General features: G+C 39.0%; 1 protein-coding gene across 1 annotated transcript in view; it reads left to right on the forward strand.

Moving 5' to 3' along the window:
* The window catches only part of EPHA6 (EPH receptor A6), a gene marked incomplete at both ends in the record, with an annotated part of 502,842 nt that overhangs the window by 112,452 nt on the left and 370,093 nt on the right, over positions 1-20,297 (forward strand). The window contains one exon of the mRNA XM_084267717.1: positions 15,551-16,214. Within this exon, the coding sequence (XP_084123843.1) occupies positions 15,551-16,214 (664 nt within the window). The remainder of the gene's footprint in view (positions 1-15,550; positions 16,215-20,297) is intronic.

Raw genomic sequence — 20,297 nt, forward strand, 5'->3', positions numbered from 1 at the left:
ATGCACCACAAGTGTTAGATCCAACCTTCCAGTTCATTCTGTGAGAAGTCGTCTACCGATTAATGTATTTACAATGCTAAAATCAAGTTTTCTAACTGTGACCAGAGCAACAAGTAATAAAGGGGCTCATCAGAGAACAGAAAAAGTGAGCACTAACAACTGTGTTACATGAATTTGTTGTGAGAGGAAATTGTATCTCAAATACTCAATTCATCTCATCTGCAACAGCTATCAAAGGTGAACTTTGGAGAGCCTAGCTTACCTGGACTGTCTGCCTAAGCAGCTAATTAGCCTTTCTGAAATGTAGCCTGTTTATTTTCAGAAACCGATACTTAATACTGGAACTGAAATGAAAGCATAGGTTGTTATGTAATGCTGGTGTTTTTATGGTACTTTGTTATACATATTTTATTGCTTTCCTGTTGGTGGTGGCAAAGATTAATGAAACTTTTATAAAGTTAGATAGGAATGAGGGGGGAAGTTGTTTAAACTACCCCAGCTTGCTGCACACTAATTATTATGTCAGATCTCATAAGAAAACAGGTGCATGAATGAAAGTATACTTATTTTAATGCAACTGCTTCAGGAGAGGACTCTACACATTTGAGAAGGGATTGCAGGTGAATATTCTGCATAAACCAGTTAACAGAAATGTTTTTCCTCTTGACTTTCCTCCATCTTTCAGCAGAAGAGCAGAATAAGGAGAATTAGGGAAGACTTGTACTGTGTTTTGGGGTGGAGGGGGTGTGGGGTGGGACATGACTTGAATTCAGCACACTGTGGTGCTCGAAGGAAGTACTTATTTTCATATGTAATTTAAAGAAAAGTGATTCTGAGACTGATTACCCAGTGATGTGTATCTCTTTTTTTGTACGTACACTTCACATGTAAGCCTCTTAAATCTAATAAATAAGGGCAGAAATCTTGAGATAGGATTTCTCATGAGAAATCCTAAGAGCTTTTGATGAGAAATGGAGTATGGAAGGAAAGTGTGCTGTTTAAGGGGCTATATTATTTTTGCTGCATCATATTTGTTATATGTAATTATTTGTATATGAAGTTAATACAAATGGTCTATTTCAATTAATCATACATGATCACTAACTGTCTACGCCCATCTACATGGCTGTAATTGACAAAGGGGGAGAAAAAGGTGACAAAGGAATTGCATGTTGATCTGTGTTGTATGGTAGCTTTCTACCTACTCTGGGTTGTGTTCCTGTTCTCAGGTAGTTTCAGTCCCTTGCTCCTTTACTTGAGATTTTCATGCTGTGGCTTCTTCCTTCTTTATAAGATACCATTTTTTCTCTTCAGAATAATCAGAGTTTGTATGAAGATGGTGTGTTCTCAGGTCTTGGCCCAAATACAGAAAAAGTCTAAGACAGGAAGTTTTGAAGCTTGTGAGGTCCTGCTCAGGATTCACAAGGAAGCTTGTGATGTTGCTCAGGATCTCTTTTGCATCCTGTCACTAGGAGGGGATTGTAGAATTCACAGGTCTCCAATTTGATCATAGGCCGAATAAATTTTTCAGGAACTAGGAGCATTGTATTTCTCCATGGTGTTTATTCTGTAGTAACAAAAAATAGATGATAATGTATGAATGTCAGAAAAATACTAAGGAAATATTGAATGTTCTGATCTAGTTAAAGGTGTCCTGCTTACTGCAGTGGGGTTGGACTAGGTGACCTTTAAAGGTCCTCTCCAACCTAACACATTCTGTGCCATGTTTAATCATTTGATGGCAATCATTTATATACTCAACAGTGTAACAGATATTATACCTCTAAAAAAATCTAGATAGTCCTACAGTTTTAGATGGTCAAACGCTTTTCTTCAATAGTGAGACAAGCTTACATTCTGAAATGTTCTATTAAATATGCTATCAATAACAATACTTCTGGAAGCTTCTTGAAAAATCTCTCTTGGACTAAATACTATGCTAGGAGAGTAGTCATATCATATACTGCAGTGCAGGTAGAGTCAATGTGGTGGTTCCTAGGACAGTTCCTGGAGTAAGAGAGGAACAGGAAGATAAAAAGTGAATGTGAAATTATCTTTTCTTCCCTTTCACTGGACTTCTAGTTCTTGCAAAATGTCTCAGTTATGCAGGATGGGATTTCTCTCCGTAAGTCTTAAAGCTGAATTTTATTGCTTGCTTCCCTCTGGCCCTGTGAATGCTCTAACATCTGTGGTCTAGAAAACTGTAAGGTCTGTTAAAAGAAGATGTAAATAACAAATACCCTACAAAATAATTGTTTTGTAGCAAAAAATTAGCTTGGTTTACAGAAAAGAAGCGAAAAATTTTTGCCAGCTGCATCAAAAGGAGTATGGCCAGCAGGTCAAAGGAGGTGATTCTGCCCTTCTACTCCACTCTTGAGACCCCACTTGGAATACTGTGTCCAGTTCTGGAGTTCCCAAGATAAGGAGGACATGGAAATGTTGGAACAGGTCCAGAGGAGGCCACGAAGATTGTTGGAGAGTTGGAGCACCTCTCCTATGAAGACAGGCTGAGAGTTGGGTTGTTCAGCCTGGAGAAGAGAAGGCTCTGGGGAGATCTCATAGCAGCCTTCGAGTACCTGAAGGGGCCTACAGGAAGCTGGGGAGGGACTTTTATAAGGACATGTAGTGATGTGATGAGGGGGAATGGCTTTAAATTGGAAGGGGGTATATTTAAATTGGATATTAGGAAGAAACTTTTCACTGAAGGTAGTGAGGCCCTGGAACAGGTTGCCCAGGGACGTGATGGCTGCCCCCTCCATGGAGGTGTTCAGGGTCAGGTTGGATGGGGCATTGAGCAGCCTAGTCTGGTGAGAGCTGTCCCTCTGCTGGCAGGGAGTTGGAACTTGATTATCTTTAAGGTCCTTTCCATCCCAAACCATTCTATGATTCTGTGATTTTTAGTAAACCTGTATAAAGCTTTTCTGTTTCTGGTGTATATTCTTTCAATGATTTCACTTTCATAAAAAACTGTTTTCAGAGTTTCTTAATTAGACCAAATATTCATGGCAGCATTTAAAAAAAAAACTTGAAGATACTCACTGACATAGTAAAATACAATAAAAATCAAAATTTTGCTGGTGTCCATTAAAAAAAAACCTGTGAAGACATATGCCAAAAAATCTGTTCCTTATTTTTGCTGCTCAGAAATTACATACATGGATGCATCTTATTTCCATGTTTAAAGGACATCCTGCTGGCAGGCAATATATTAAGCAGGGACGTTAGTCTGACATCTCAACAACTGTGTTCAACTACAACATAACAAAGGACTGTTCTCTTATGGGGAAGCTGGTTGTGACAACTGAAAGAGAAAGCTTTTGAAGAAATATGTGCTAAGTTATAGTCTTTTGGTAAATGATAAAAGAACTTGATGTCTAATGTGACCTATAGTTGACATTCCATGAGCACCCATGGCTGCTGTGATGTGTTATTAGCTTGTGGCTGCTCAATATGTCTGCAAACCAGGTTATCTACGGTGGAGTCCAAATATGGATCTAAGTTTTAGTTAGGTGGGAAAAAAGTCGTACTGTAATTAAGATAATGAAGTCTGTTGCTACCTTGCAATTGCAGAATCTGGAATATATATGGATAATTATTACAAGTTACTGACAGGTAGGAAAAAACTCAAGCTGTGCCTGCGACACAGGGAATAGAGAGGATCTGCTTTACATAGCTTATCAATAAAGCTATACAAAATGTTTTATCTACCAAAATAAACCAAGATAGAATAAAACAAAATTTTCTCCTGTACTGTCATTAGCTTCACCAGGAATTGTTTGGGGTTTTTTGGCTTCTGGGTTTTTTTTCCCTTTGTTTAACGGAAAATATGGGTAATGGGGGAGGCACTGAAAGAGTAGGTGAATCTTTATCATGGTTCATATATTATTTTGCTTGTACATATCTGAAGAATGCAGCATGATGTAGAAAAGAGGAGATGCCTGAGAAGTTGCTCTGATGCTGTTCTCAATTCTAGTGAATGGGGTGCTTCCAATACCAGCTCCTGTGTACTATGGGACAATTAAAAGCTTGATGCTTCCTCTGTTTGTGTGTTCAGAAATGGGATGAAAGGAAGGAGTGCCAAGGAAGGGTAGCAGGTTGTTTTCTTCCAGTATGTTTTAATGAGTTTTAATGAGCCTGGGCTCCCCCAGGAGACAGTACTACTTTACAACCTCTCAGTAAATAAGCAATTACATGGGAAGCATGAACAAACAGATTTGCTGGAAAACATTGGTTATTGTTTTCTTTTCCTTTATCTTCCTCTTTTGTTTTCATTTGTTGCTGCTTTGGAGTTCAGAGACAATATGCATAAGGCTGACATGGATAGCATTTTATTAAAAAAAAAAAGACTTCTGATTTTTGTGTTTAACAAACCATTCAAAGTTTTTATAGAAATAAAGATGTTTTGAACCTGTAATGGAAGTTATTCTGCAAAACTTCATGTACCACTCTGAAGCTAGAAAATGAGTAGAGTTTTAATGCATATAGCTGGAATATGCAAATAAGCTTAGGAACTTGCATGCAAATAAATTGAACTGCTACTTAAATTATTCAGCTTGTTCCACTTCCAATAACTGGTGGTTCTGTTCCGCCCTCAGATTTTACTTCCAGAACTTTTTTTCAATCAAATGGCAGAATATGATACTATTGCTTTTGGCTTTTACATGAGTGTATCCCCATGATCCCTTCCAATATCCCAAGCTAATAAATCCAATCTTTTACCTTTTATTACTTCCCATAGCTCCAATATTGGTTTTCCCCACTCTTGATCCTTGGATTGCTCAGAAGGGATAAATAGCTTGGAAATAAATTAAGCTGAGAATCATGTTATTGGTGCATAGTGATAATGCTTGTTAGGATGATGGTGAAAGAAAGGCCTGAGAGGATCAGCAAAAAGTACCAAGTCTACAGTTGTTTGGGAGAAGGCGGTTCAGCCAGGTGGGTGCTGCAGAGGCAGGCTCCATCTCTCTTGGTGGCACAGCAGTTAGAGAGGAACAAAGGATCCTGCCCATTAGTTACGTGCTTGGAGGAACACAGTGGCATTATGGTGAGGTTTTGAAGTGGCATCACTTCAGTTTGTGCAGGTACGTGTGGTGTCTGATAAAGGCATCCACACTGATACAGCAAGTGCCTCGTTACTATAACTTGCAGAGCATGCTGGTAAAAAAATCAGTGATCTGTCACCTAACCTTTCTCTCATTATCTTTAGTTTTGCTTCTTTAGTTTTATGTCTTAGTTTGAATTACTGTGTTAGTGTTTATAAAGCACTCTGAAGATGAAAAGCTTTATATAGTTGCTTTGTTATTTTTAATTGTTTCCATTTGGTATAGTTTCAATTAAAACCCCTAATTGACTGGCACTAATTCAATAAGAAGCAGAAATGGCAGGATCTTTTTTTTTTTCTTTTTAAACACTACAGACTTTAGGAAACAACAGGGGACAGAAGGAAGGAAGGGATAGATAGGGGTTTTACTTAATCCATATTAACTTTATTGACTGCTTGCTAACTACAGTAATTGAAATGTGCCAATAACTGCACAAAAATAGGCTCTGAAATGCACTACTTTGCAGTGGGAAAGCCTGGAGCTTGGAAAGATACAGTTTCTGCCATTGCTGGTACTGAAACGCTGGGGTTTTTTTTCTCCAAGCAATTAGTCAGGCAATGAAAATGGGAAACTGAGTCATAGGCCGCTTCCTGGGTGCACATAGCCAGGGCTGCTGTTTTGCCATGGTTGTGTGGTATTAGCTTTAAGCTCTCTTCTTGGAGCAGTGAAGGCAAGAGAGAATCTTCCTGATGCTGATAGGGAACATCAGATATCAGAACTGAAGATTCAAAAACCTGGAAAGTAATTACAGGGAACTAATATTTGGAAGTCTGCGTATGAGAGTCGGGTTTGTGACTAGATGCAGTGCACAATATTTGAAGGGGTTAACTGGTAGAAGCAGTTGGCTATTACACTCACTACTGCATGCATTAAATCATCAGGCAGACAAGGTCAGCTCTCGGACTGAGGGCTGAGAACGTCTTCTACCAAGTGTCTCTCCCTGCCCTGGTGTAATTCTGGCTTCTCAGCAGCACAAACCAATTCGTCTTACAGAGGGACTCTTCTGATCACCTAGTCCCAGCTCTGATCCAGTAGCAGATATCTGTAAACTACTATATGGTTTACATTTCTTACATTACTATATGTTTAACCATTTCTTCTGTAAAACAGAGATCAGCAAGCTCTGGCACTGGTCCCAGAGGTAATATAGGCAGATTTTTTTGAAGGCATAAAGCAGGTTTGAACAGGAAGAGGTATCATATCTGGAAAAGGCATAAACTTTCTGCTATCGCTTTCCATTCAGTTCTGAGTAAGTCAGAACTGTTGCATTATGTGAGGATAAGATGCCCCAGAAAGGTTATCAGCAGCACTTTTCACCATGGAGTTGTGGCATCTCTTGCCACCTGCTGAGGGGTGTCTTGTTGAAAAAGAAAATTACAATCTGGCGTGCCATCCTTGCAGGTCCTTTATGCCAGTTGAGTCTTTCACAGTTCAGACCTCATTCAGGGATACAATGGTCTTGTTCCAGAGTACTGAGGAGACTGGAATTTTATCCGTTAGTGGTTGGCTTCGATTATGTAACGGTTTGTTTTAAACAACATTCATGTGTATGTGTAGATCTGTGAATTCTTATTTCATTTTTTCTTTCTTCTGTGTAGCCCTCTTCCGAATGTCCTTTGATCTGGAATGGAAAATGATGTATCAATCTTTCTGTCTCTGGTTTTATACTTCCTCTGTTGTATCCAGAGAGCAAAACATTATCCCATGAGTAACTTTCACTGGTGCATTATGAATCTACTGTTTAGATTCTGGTCAGTCAAATGGGTTGACTGCCTCGGTACTTTGAACGTTACATGTGATAAGATATTTTGAAATACAGGTGTTTCTTGCAATCATGATCTCTCCTAGCATAGGCATAAAGGTGAACATTCAGGACCTGTGAATCCGTTTTTTTTCTTCCAGAATAGTCATGTTGCACTCTGCAAGGCTAGAGCAGGGCCGTCCTGTTTTGCTTTTGGACTCTTGAGTCTTACACTGATGACAGTCAATTGTTTCATGTGACAGAAGTTGGCCTCACTTGGATCCTAGGGCTCATTCCACCCCCCTACCCGCCCCCCAACTTGCTAGATAATAGTCTTGCTTGCCTGAAGAAAACAGCTATATGAAGCAGATCAGTTTACAGAGCAGAGAAAAGTTGGATCATCTGGAGCAGCTCATCATCACAGTTGTTCAGTGGCTCTTGTAAATAACAGAAAAGTGATTGGGTATCTTAGATTTTCAATTTTGAGTGCACTAACAGTTTTCTGAATCATTCTGGCTACTTCAGTCATAGAGCAGCTGTTCCACAGCCCGAGACTTATTAAGACTTGAATCCGGGGAATGCAGCGGGCTAAATAACGTGCCACTTTCTTCCCCGTTTTCCTTGTTTATATTTTCCTAGTTGCTCTTTCATTTATTTGATTTTCTTTTCTTCCCCTTTAATTACATTTACTTCTGTGGATTTTGAGGGCCTTGTGGCTGACTGTCATAGTCTGTTCTGTGCATATATGCTGCTGCCTCTGTAGAAACCAGATGTCGTGCTTTCCTCTAAACCTGCGTTGCAATTGTGCAGTTCTACAGAGCTAATCTAATATGTGCCTTATATTTATATCCATATCCTAAGATACTTTAACTCAGCCTGATTTAAAAGTAAGATTGTGTGTAGTTTAATTGCTGTTTCCTCTTGTTAGCTATGTCAACTTGTACTTTCTAAGAAATAATGACTATCAGGGGAGTTTTGTCGTCTTTTTTTTTTAATAGATGCATTTTGTAACTCAGCATTGCTGCTTGTCTTTTTGGGCTTTGGAGGTCTGAGAATCTATTTTGCATGCAGAGTTGTACATCTTAAAGGTGGAGGAGAAGAAAAATTACTTGAGGAGAAGGGAGAAAAATACTATTTCAATACCTTTAATTTACAGTAATTCCATAGTTTTCTTTACTATCCTTCAATGTTTCTGCTTTCAGTTTTAAATGACAGCTGTGTTTTGAACTGTTCATTCTCATGTTTAAGAGAGAAGGTGGTTTTCTGCAGTTCTGTGATGTAGTATATCAGGTTTTACTTTAATGTCACTACAGCAGCTGGATGTTGAAATGTGCATTTGCAGATGGCTGCCAGCAACTGTGCATGCCAAGTGCAGGTCCCTCTCTATTGTTTCCTAGCTTAGACCTTTCTGATCTCATTTCTATGGAGATCATCTCACTGGAGATAGTCATATAAGGGAATTTTTAAAACTTTTAAAACTCTCTTTATTTTTACCATTCAGCTTGTTGCCATAGAAATACATCTAAAAGATTGTCAGTACTTTACAGTTGAAAGTGAGAATTCACTTTAGTTTTCAGCAGATGACTCCCAGCTGAGAGTTGCAAATACTGATGGCCAAAATGAATAATAAACTGTCTTATAAAAATGACAAAATAGAAGAGCCAATTAAAATATTAGAAAAAACCTACCATCTGCTTTATTTTTATTCTCATCGGGTTTAATAAATGTAACAAATATAGAAATGCTTACTTAACTGTTCTTCGGTACATGAGTTGTATGGATGTGCTTTAACTTTCTCCAGATGGTTATTTGTGGGTTGTTTTTTTTGTTTTTTTTTTTTTTTCAATAGCAGCAGTTATATATGACAAACATAGTTCATCCCTTTTACTGTTGGGGATCTGACCTGTTCCAAGTGGACATCTGTGGGCAATGAGGGATATATGTCAGAAATGCATATTGCTGCAGGTTCACTGAATTTTCAAATGCCAGCCTAAGTTTAGTGCAAGAAATAATTGACAACTACACTTCCGAAAACCAATAGCCTAAAGCAGATTTCTGTGGCATGAACCTTCCTTTTCTTCCTTGATTTAGAAAGAAAGTCTTTCTTCCTTTACCAGATAGGTGATAAGACTTACTGCTGTTGAGGACTTGCCTTTACAGATGTGTTTTCTTGGGCTGTAATCAAATGCACAGTTACTGATGCCAAAAGGGTTTCCTAATGAATCTCCTACATTCATTTTAGGCGCTACTGTTTCCTTCAGTTCTCCTGCTGTGAGGAAAGCCAGTGCTTACCTGTATGTTTTTTTCAACACCAGAGATTTGCTTAGGATGCTTAACTCAGGGATCCTGTTGCATACTTAATATGTGAGTGTATTGCATGGTGAGTCTACCACAACTGCTCCTCATTCAGCAGTGAACTAAAATACACTAGTTAAGGGTGTTTTAAATGCAGCACCCTTCACTTTTAGAAAGTTGTCCTTTGAGTAAAAGGATAAGGAAAAAGGGGAGGGAACTTTCTAACTTAGGATACAAATGCAGCAAAACTTGCAAGGGCAGATGGTCTCTTCCATCCCTTAAACTGCTGAATTAGTGCACAAGCCTAAGTAACCAGTGCCCCTACATTTTACTTGAAATAGTGTCACTTAAAAGAATCTCAAGCTGTGTGAGATATTAAAAATGCCATCCTGGATTACCAAGCTGCTGCTGGGATCAATGCCTGAGTAACTGTTATCTAAAACTTAGAACCCACTATTCCTCAATCAGTGTGACAGCTCATGGGAACAGTACTTTTTACTACATATGACATTATTGTAGAATCACAGAATAGCTTGAGTTGGAAGGGATCTTTAAAGGTTATGTAGGCCAACCCGCCTGCAATGATCAGGGACACTTTCAACTAGATCAGGTTGCTCAGAGCTGGGTCCAGCCTGACCTTGAGTGTTTCAAGGGAGGGAACATCTGCCACCTCTCCAGGCAAACCTGTTGCACTGTTTCACCACCAACATCATTAAGGTTATCTCAAGTTCTCTAGATATCTGTTAGTTATGAAACTGACATTTTCAAGTGATATAATTCCCACTGTTCACTGAAAAGCTTCCTACAGCAGAGTTTGACATACGAATAAAATATTGTAATGAATTCCGCAAGTGCTAACAGCGCTGCTGCTACACAGTGAGAATCCGCTTGCCTTGTCCCTAAGCAAATGACACAACTGAGATTGCCAGTATGGGAAGTGAGGCACAAGTGATGTGATGGTGAAGAGGCTGCAGCACAGGTCTTCATCAGGCACAGATTTGATGGCGCAGTGAGAGGCTGTGTCTGCTCACCGCTGCCCGGAGGCGGCACCAGGGACTGGAAGTCAAAGAGGGGCCATAGTGCTGACGTGGGAGGAGGCACATGGTGCTGGCACAGAGAGCTGGGAGGTGACACAGGGTGAGCTCTGTCCTTTATGTTCTGCATCCCCCCCATATGTCCAGTGTCGTGTATGGCTAGTAGAGGGAAAATCATGCCAATCATCAGTTTAACATCTCTCTTTCTTGAAGCAGCCCAAGACCTCACTTAACAGGCTGATTTAAATATAATAGTCAAGTTTGAGAACTTGTTGAAATAACTCTGGTGTCTTCAGGGAAGCTGATGTCTTCCTTCAGGCTGTGAAACTTGTCCACTGTGTTTATTTTTCTGAGGAACGGTATTGCTGAGACACTTTCTTATCAGACAGTAATATGTAAAAAACCCAAACAAAACCCCCAAAACCCAACCAGAAAATACATGAAATGCAGTCATATTCTTTTCTCATGTTCATACAGCTTTTAGTGATAAAACCTACCAAATTGTAATAAATAGCTCTTGCTGATTTTGGAAACTCTGTAGTATTTGGCTTAAAATCAGAACAAAAAAGCGGGGAACGCTGAAAGCAGATTTTTAGTACTATAAAGCTAGTACAGGATTGAAATTAGGTAATTTGCTCTTTATATGCTTCTCTATACAGCTGTTAAATATTAGTGAAGTTCTGAAATGAAACAGAAAGGCTGTAAAGGGTTTTACAGAGATGAAAACAGCTGAGATTTTATCTAAAATCTCAGTGTGGTCTGTAGCTTAATCTCTTATTTTGTACTTGAATGTGATAAGTAATCTTTTTTCTGTCTCAATCTTCAATTTCTCTGTTCTTCTGTCTTAGTCACACTTCCTCCTCCTTTATGCCAAATGTTAAAGTGAAATGTAACTCCTTATGCACGCTGCTGTTGATTACAATGTTAAAATAAAATTAAGTCCTTCCTCCAAACAGCATTTTCGACAGTTGTTCTTTGCAAATCCTGGAACTCTGGTGGTAAGGATTAGCTATGTGCTGACACATCCTTCCATCAATGTTACCGGAGGTGTGCCTTATTTGAAATTAATGTAATAAAAAATTTTGAAAGTGATGCAGCGTGTTGGGATGCCAAGCAGCTCAGTTTGATGAAAGTCTGACCTGTCAGCTTGTCCAGATCAGACAGCTTCTGCCAGCTTTTGTGTGTGTCAAGTTAGGGGGTTTTTTTGGGGGGGAGAGCTACCACACTCTCTTGCTAAAATCACTAATAAGATACTCTTGTTGGTCTGCTTTTAAGGTTTAAGCAAAGAATAGTTTTGCACAACTAAGATTTTATAAACACTATTTATTTGGGAAAAGCAACATGAAATACACCCAAAAGAAAACTAATGTGTATTTGATGAATTGTTTGGCTTTTTGTTGCCCACTTTGAATTTAACTATTGTTTAATGTTTCCTGGCTGTGTTTATCAGGAAAAAAAAGCAAAACTTATGTAAAATTAAAAACAGATTGTATTTCACCCAAGAAGAACGTGTCCTTGTTGAAGACTATTGCAAAATTGAGTTGTATCAGGCTTTTCAGGAAATTACATTGACATTTTGAGGTGGTGGAATTCACCTCATTTACCCTCAATATCTGGGACTAATTAAAAGAGCACATGGTAACAAAAGCATGGTTGTATTTATAGATGTACATTATACAGTATGTCTCAGTACAGTGATTAGATTGAAACATTAGATGTTAATCTTTTTGGGAAATACTTTTATGCTTATGATGATAAGACCACTACTTCTGATAAATATTTTTGTAGATGTCTTTTAAATGTTGTTCTTGCTTGGTGCATGAATTCTTACAGATTGAGTGGTCAACAGGCTACTTGGGAGCACAGTGGACAGGTACAGATACGGTAGATCTGCATGCAACATCTGCTTTGACTGGACCAAAGCCCTGTCCATGTCTGACCAATCCATCTTGTTTTATTCTTTTAAATGAGAGGTTGAAGTGCTGAGCATCTACTTGTCCTACAGAATTAATAGATTTATATTAACTACATAGCTAGCAGCAAACTTCAGGGCTTTAATTTCTCAGTTCAAGTTGAAATACTGATTCAAAGTGAACGTATAAATATTTCTGAAGAGAATCTAATGTCACAGTATGGGGAGGATATGTTGGATTTCTTTTTCTTAGTATTTTTAAAAGACAGTAGCATTATGATGACTTTGCAGTAAGCTAGTTCACACTGGTTTGGGAGAATTTTAAAAAATACATTGTCATCCTATTTCTCTCTCTCTGCTGGGGATTTTTTGTTTGGTTGGTTTTGGTGGGGCTTTTTTGTGTGTAGCCTTTTTTGATGGTGTTTTGTTCTCTTTTTTTTAAATTTTTGAGACCTCTGAAGCACATAGCACACCCTCCTTTTAATGTGTGAGATATCAATGCAGAAGAATTGTGCTTCTCTGTGTTTTTTCTAAATACACAGCGTGGTTATATTTTTGTAAAAAATGCGTAAAACATGTAATATGTGAATGTAATATGTGAAGAAAAAGGTGATATGTCATTGACTCTTGTAATAGACATGGAAGGAAAAATAGGGATCAGTGCCTGAGAGGCTTATCTGCTTTGTTCTTAAAAGCCCTCTTCTGATGAGGTTTTAAGGCTTAGAGTGAAGGGTTTTAATTTTATTTAAAATTAAATTAATTTTAATTAATTGGTTTAATTCTTCTTGGCTGTGGAATTTTGAATCAATTCAAGCTGTGTGGCTTCATGCTTCACAGAAGGGAAGAGGCTGGTCCATCAGAGTGTGAAAGCCCTCTTTTCCTTTCCCAAAGCTAAGATTTACTTAAGGTGTTATATTACTTGCCACAGGGTAGACTCGAATTCAGATCCATTTTGGGGCAATGACATGAAAAGCCCTGGACTAACTAGTCCTCAGTCATACAATTTGGACCAAATCTGGGTTTGTTATGGTCTTGCCATGAATGCTGAGATAGCAGCTTTGCTATTCCTGAATGCATGCTGAAGTCACGGAGCCCTTGGCTGTGTTGGAATGCTGTACCAGTCAACAGGCTGTTGCCCAAGTATTTGCCCGTGTCTGGTTTTGTGATTCTTAGGACAGGACATTCAGGCTGGGTAATCACTTTTGCTGTGATAGGAAGAACTCCCAGAAGTGATGGCCTGATGTACCCTGATTTTCTGCAGTCACCAGAAATCCCAATTCCCTGATTGTATCTGGCACTCTTAAAACCTTTTTTCTTACCCCTGTGAATTCCTGCCACCACTTAAACCCAAAGTTTCCGTTTCCATGCTAATCAGGACACAGCTTGCTTTTTTTTTTTTTAATATCTTCTACCATGATGGATCAGTTTACTCCTAAAGACGTGAACTTTCTTTGTCAATGTTGTGTGTTGGTCGGTTTTGTGTGTTTGGTGGGGGTTTCTCTTGTACATAAAGATGGTGTGAAAGGTTTTGGAGATGTGCATATTCCCTCCGCTTTCATATTGTGACATTATTTGCTCTTAAAACTCCATGACTAAAACTCAACAGAAAAGCCAGCTAATTTTCTGTATGTTCACATGGGTCTTGAAATTCACCTGGTGTCTCAGAATTTTTCTTAAAAAGATATTGTTCAAGATTTAGGCCCTCATTAACAGAAAAAGATGAATGGATAAAGTCTTGTCTTTCAATGAAGTTTCTAAATGGTAATTAATTTTTATTGCTTAAAAATGGTAAACTGGCCTTGTACTTCCTGCACTTTCTCATTCCAGTAGGCCAGAGGCCTACCATACTTTTGTTGTAATACTGAAGTAGGCAGGCACTAGGAATACCCAGCTGCTCAAGTAGTTAAAATGCATCATTAGGAGTGTAATTTTTTACAAAATATAGATACTGTGTGTATTGGGGTAGAGAAATGTACAGAATTGGTGTATCATGGTGCTTGCAGAATTTAAATTTCCATTGTAAGAATCATGTATAAGGGCTATATCTTGGTTTTATACTTAAATTTACATAGCATACATAATTTTAATGTGTTTTGGCATGTTATGTGTGTGCACCTGCATGTAATTAATATCAAATTTTAAGATGCCATACAGTGAATTTAAATTACCTGCAAAGTTAGAGTTGGCTGCTTTCTCAATTTTAAGCCTATGTATCTCCTTTAGAGGTGAATACATTTAAAATGTGTGCTCATAGCATACAAGCAAGTATATATTATTCATGTTTAGCATATTTTGATGTTTCATAGCATTTAAACAATGTAGTCTGGTGTTTTGAGTGATATTTATTAACATGTTTTTGGCTTATTCGATGTGCCCGTTTACATCTAGAATTCTGTAAAAAGAACAGCACATCTAAAAGGCCACAAACCTTCTGATGGGAGACGGTATTTTTGGTACAGAACCATAACTAGTTCTGTGTTTTCACAAGAAAAACACAAAAAAAAATATCTAAATCTAAAGCTATATTGAAAGTAAGAGTGCTTAGTGGAAAGTTGACTCAATTTTACTGAAGATATTTTGGGCATATTGGTAATCCTTTAGAATAGCAGATTGTGATAAATAATGTATTTGATAAGCCTTTAAAATGTAACACATGGATAATTTTCAAATATTTCTGGTTTTGAGAGTTTCTATGTGGGATTTTCCACCAGAACTTGAGATTTCAGTGAAGTAAGTGTTCTAGTTGTAGCATAAAACTGGGCTGGTGGAGAAGAATAAATCAAAATTTCTCCTTCGTATCTGAACTATGAGGAAGAGAATTTATAAAGGCAACAAAATTGGTAGAACTGTGACATTTTATTGTTGATTTCTGAAAAAATAATACAGACCCTATGGAACCAAAAATGTAGCATCTACATATGTCCTAGAAACATTTACCTGTATATATGTTTTAAGTTGTGCAGAGTTACACAAACACCTCAGACCCATCAAACCAGCATGGCTGTATCCCAGCTGGCGACTGCTGCAGGTGACTGGCCAGTGCCCTGTGTCTGAGCTATGGAAGTTGCTTGGAGGACTGCCAGAGGGCTAACCCCACTGTCATATTAAACAGGACTGTTGCAGCGAATTTTGGCATAGATGATTGAATGATACACACAGGAATGTTCTTGGACTTCAGAAATTTGCTAATATAAACATGGTCATTATTTCCCTTCTGTTACTGAGCCGCATTTATTTTCTTATATATTTTTTTCTCTTAATAGAAATTCACAGTAGAGATTTCGAAATCTTGTATCCTTCTGTAGTTAGTATTTGCTTCTATCTACTGCCTTTCTGCTAAACTTAAATAATTATTCTTAGTTAAGCCATAGGTGCACATGCACCTCTGTATATATGTATGGGCGGCCTCTCTTTTTATGCATGACACATTTTTCTTAGTTGTCAAGCAATATTATTTTCTTTTCAGTGGGATGCCATAACTGAAATGGATGAACACAATCGTCCCATTCATACTTACCAGGTCTGTAACGTGATGGAACCAAACCAAAACAACTGGCTTCGAACAAACTGGATCTCCCGTGATGCTGCGCAAAAAATTTATGTGGAAATGAAATTTACCCTGAGAGACTGCAACAGCATTCCGTGGGTACTGGGAACCTGCAAGGAAACTTTCAACCTCTACTACATGGAGTCAGATGAGTCTCATGGAGTAAAATTTAAGCCAAACCAGTACACTAAAATTGATACTATTGCAGCTGATGAGAGCTTTACCCAGATGGACTTGGGTGACCGCATTCTTAAACTCAACACAGAAGTGCGTGAAGTTGGGCCGATAAACAAGAAAGGATTTTATCTTGCTTTTCAGGACATTGGAGCATGCATTGCTTTGGTCTCAGTCCGTGTTTATTACAAAAAGTGCCCTTTCACAGTCCGTAATTTGGCTATGTTTCCTGATACTATTCCAAGGGTTGATTCTTCCTCTTTGGTGGAAGTACGGGGCTCGTGTGTGAAGAGCGCTGAGGAACGTGATACTCCGAAATTGTATTGCGGAGCAGATGGGGATTGGCTTGTGCCTCTTGGACGATGTATCTGCAGTGTAGGATATGAAGAAGTAGATGGCTCCTGTCATGGTAAGAAAACATTTTTTTAATTATTTATTTAATATTACTTATATAAAAAAGTCTTATGATGTTACAGGCACAGCAAATAGCTTGTGTATTGGAAAACATGGTATCATATTTGTGAGGAATGCCTCTTGTCCAGAAATAAGCAAGGTTATTTGAAGTTGTTATATTGTGGTTTTCTAAGAAAATGTTTTGTTACTACAGATGACCTTTGTTTTACCTAACTGTAGCCTTGATTCCTGTAGTTACTGGAGATTAACCTTGATTCCTGTAGTTACTGGAGATAAGTGTATGCTTTGGAACTGGGTTTGTCTACTGTGTTGTAAATATCTAGCTCAGAATGACATGAGCACCTACTGGAAAAAAAATAAAGGAAGAAAAAAAATTTTTTTTTTTCCTTCCATGTGCCTAAAAAGTAAATCTAGTTAGTTAATTTGCAGTGGGCTCTTTCCTGTAAGCCCACAGAAGACGGGAGAGAAATTCACCTAAAGGGATAACGTCTTTACCCATCTGTCTGTAATACAATAGGTTTAATGCCTCTGTGAGTAATATGTATGTTAACGTAGTATAAAATCAGTAGGTATCAAGTTCAATTAGAGACCTTTGAGTCCTTATTCTAAGTTAAAATCAAAAGTGCTCAAAACATTTTCATCACAATACTAGATATATAGCATTAGTTATATACTTGTTTTCCACAAAGTCTAATGTAGGAATGTTGTAAGACATCGTGAAGCAGTTGTCTGTACATCAGTTAATTGCTGAATTAATTGCCACCTTCTTGGACCTTAAGAATTGTCTGTGAGGATAGCTGTGCTTGGTGACTTCCAGTAATTTTGCAGAGTCTGCACTCTCTGCTGGGATGTATAAAACAGCACTGCACCTTGTAGCTATGACAGCAAATTAAGGATGTTTTATATCAAGGTTTCCACTTGGAGGTGATTGCAAAGGGAAATGTGTTTTCCTCCTTCATCAGCTGCTCACTTTCATAGGTAGGAAAACAAATGCATGCAGGAGCAAAAAGCATGTCTTCTGCGCAACCCACGTGCTGTTATAGTTCACTGACTCTCTCTGCCGCTCTTCAAAAACTTTGTGATTTTGTGGGAAAAGTCAGGTAACTTAAACCTTTGTGCTGTTCATAGTGGGAATACATTGCTAAAATTCCATAAATGCTGTGGTATACTTGAGCATAGCTCAAGGCTCTTGAGTTTTTGTGGAGTCAATTTGAGGCTACTGTCAATGGAGAATGTGCATGTTGAGACTTCTTTTTCCACATGCCAGGACTGATGGATAGGTAACAAATCATAAAAGGTGTGCATCTTTCACACTACACAATTTCTTAGTAATTGGTTGGTTTATTGGTTTCAGAAACAGCTACTAAAGGATACATGTGCTTTGTATGTTCTTTTCTACTATACATAATAGTTCCATGATGATATGAGAATAGTAGTCATGGCTGTAAAGAAAGTCACAGTAGCCACTGAAACTCCAGTCTCCTTCAGTTCAACATTTGCTTTCTGGCTGTGGTGGTTTGACCTTGGCTGCAGGTCAGATGCCCATTGAAGTCGCTCTCTCACTCCCCTTTTTCTCCCCTGTCCTGCTGAAATATATATGTTGAGAGGCTCCAGAGTCAAGATATGGGCAGGGAGAGATCATTCCACAGTGAGCGTCACAGACACAACAGACTCAACACAGACTAAAGGAAAGAAACTCTAACTTACTACACTACACTGAACTGCACACTCGGTGACAATTCACATTACCCAAGTGACTTGGGTAATGAAAAGTGTGACCAGATCTTAAAGCACCTCCCCCCAACCCTCCCTTCTTAGCAGACTTCACTTAAGACATGATCTTGCTCCCTTCTTCCCCCCAACCCCACCCCCACCACACACACACACACACACATTGTGCCACGGGGAAAGGCCAGGGAATGGGGTATCAGTCAGTTCCTCAAGAGCTGTTTTCCTTCTTAGCCAGGGGGGCATTCCTCACACCCTTCCCCTGCTCCAGCATGGGATCTCACTCATGGGAGACAGTCCTTCATGAACTTCACCAACATGAGTCCTTTCCCACAGGGCTTCAGCTCTTCACCAGCTGCCCCAGCATGGATCACTGCTATGGGGTGCAGTCATAAATCATAGAAGGTCTCTCAATCTGTCAGCCCCAGACTGCTCCAGCCTTGTCCTCCAGAATCACAAGCCGCCCCACTCATCTCCCCTCAGAAAACCTGGTCCAGTGAGGATCTCTCCTTTGCTCATCTCTGTGTCTCTGTCTCTCTCCACGGGTTGCAAGTGCTGGCAGGTGCTTGCTGAAACATGGGTCACAGCATCTCCTGTATGTCTCTGCCTGCTCCCGCGTGGGGCCTATCCACAGGCTGCATGTGGGGTCTCGGCCTCTTCCATGGGCATCTTTCTGTCTGGCACCTGGGGTATCTCCTCCCCACTCTTTCCTGGCCTTGGTGCCTGCACAGTTCCTTACATCCTCTTACTCCCTTCTCTGGTGGCAAAAAGCATCTGCTTGTGGTTGGGTTTTTTTTTTCCAAAATGTGATTCCCAGAGGAGTTGTGACTATTGCTGATTGGCTCAGCCTTGATCAGCAACAAGTCCGGCCTTGAGCTTACTGGTGTTTGCTCTGTTGGGCCTGAAGAGAGATTCTGTCTGCTTCTTGCAGAAGCCACCCCTGCAGCCTCCCTCTTCCACCAGAACCCAGCCCTACAAAACTACAACAGTGGCAGAAAGGAAGAGTCCATACTGATACATCACACAAGTGACATTGCTCTTGCCCAAATATTTTGCTCAGATTTGACGGTATTAGGCAAGCTGCTTAACAACTTTAGATAATAGAGCATTAAAAGAACACTATGTATTGTAATCAGAAAATGAAATTCACTTTGTTGTCTGATCTTGTTGGCCTTAATTATCAAAATATACTCATTGCAAAGATACAGTTTTGATTGTTGCCATTACTGGGAGCAAATACAACTTTCCACATAAGGTCGAAAGGTTTCCCTTTTAATGGGATGAGGATTTTCTTCAAGACATTAACGCTCAATGAATTTCTATCCATTATGTGAGTCATACTCAAGAGCTATACGTGAGCAATATAACCAGTAACCAGAGCCCCAAAAAAACATCAGGAAATTTTTCTGCTCTGTTGGCTTCACTCTGTTCAATTGGCAGTCTAGTCTGCTGCTGAACAGGTACCTCCTAGATGAAATGGCCTACCTAAAGCCATGAGGGTTTGCATGTTCTTATCTGTTTGCCCCATGAATAACAAATTACTATTTTAGAAAATTATATTATATTGCATTTTTGCAATGTAACAGAGCACTGTGAACTGAACCAAGGTCACTACCGATGTTGAAAGAAATCTTTGGGACAACTACACTATCCTGAGACTTGTCTTCTTATCTGAGACACAAGTCAGAAATTCAGAGTTTAGAAGATTTGTCACTTGTCAGTACATTCTGAACTAACTCATTTCATACTCATTAAGTTGTAAAACACCTGAATGTTACTAAATTTCTGAAGGAAAACTTGTAAAATTTACTTTTAGCTTGTTTTCATGGAAGCTGGGGGGAAGGAGAAGGTACGTAGGGGGAGAGGGGAAACCACTGCATTGTAGTCTATTAAGACCTGAAATGTATCTGTACATAAATTTTCATGCCTTCTAGGTCCCTCCCCCAAATCCCAACTCTAAAATCTTTTCTTCCCGTTCCATTGCTGGATTAGCAAATCTGCATCTTGAAAGTATTTGCCATTCTGTCAGTACTTCTCATAGATATACTCAAACCTGAGAACTATTTCCTCTGTATGAAAATAACTTTCACAATAATAATTCTCTAATTTGTTCTGTCAAGTAATTGGCTTGTAGGCAATACTTTGAGACTTGAATATTTTTTCCTGCTTGCAAATGGTGTCAAACTTTAAATTATACACCAGCACATGGCTCAGCGGGGAGCAGGCTCTTCATGGCAAATACAGCTTATCTGTCACAGAATTTTAAAAGTAAATTTCTGTTTTGATATTTGTGGAGATAAGCACTCTCTATTCAGGAAATACTAAATGGCATAAGCAATTATATTCTGCC

This window comes from Gallinula chloropus (assembly GCF_964237585.1).
Source record: "Gallinula chloropus genome assembly, chromosome: 1".
Classification (NCBI taxonomy): Eukaryota; Metazoa; Chordata; class Aves; order Gruiformes; family Rallidae; genus Gallinula; species Gallinula chloropus.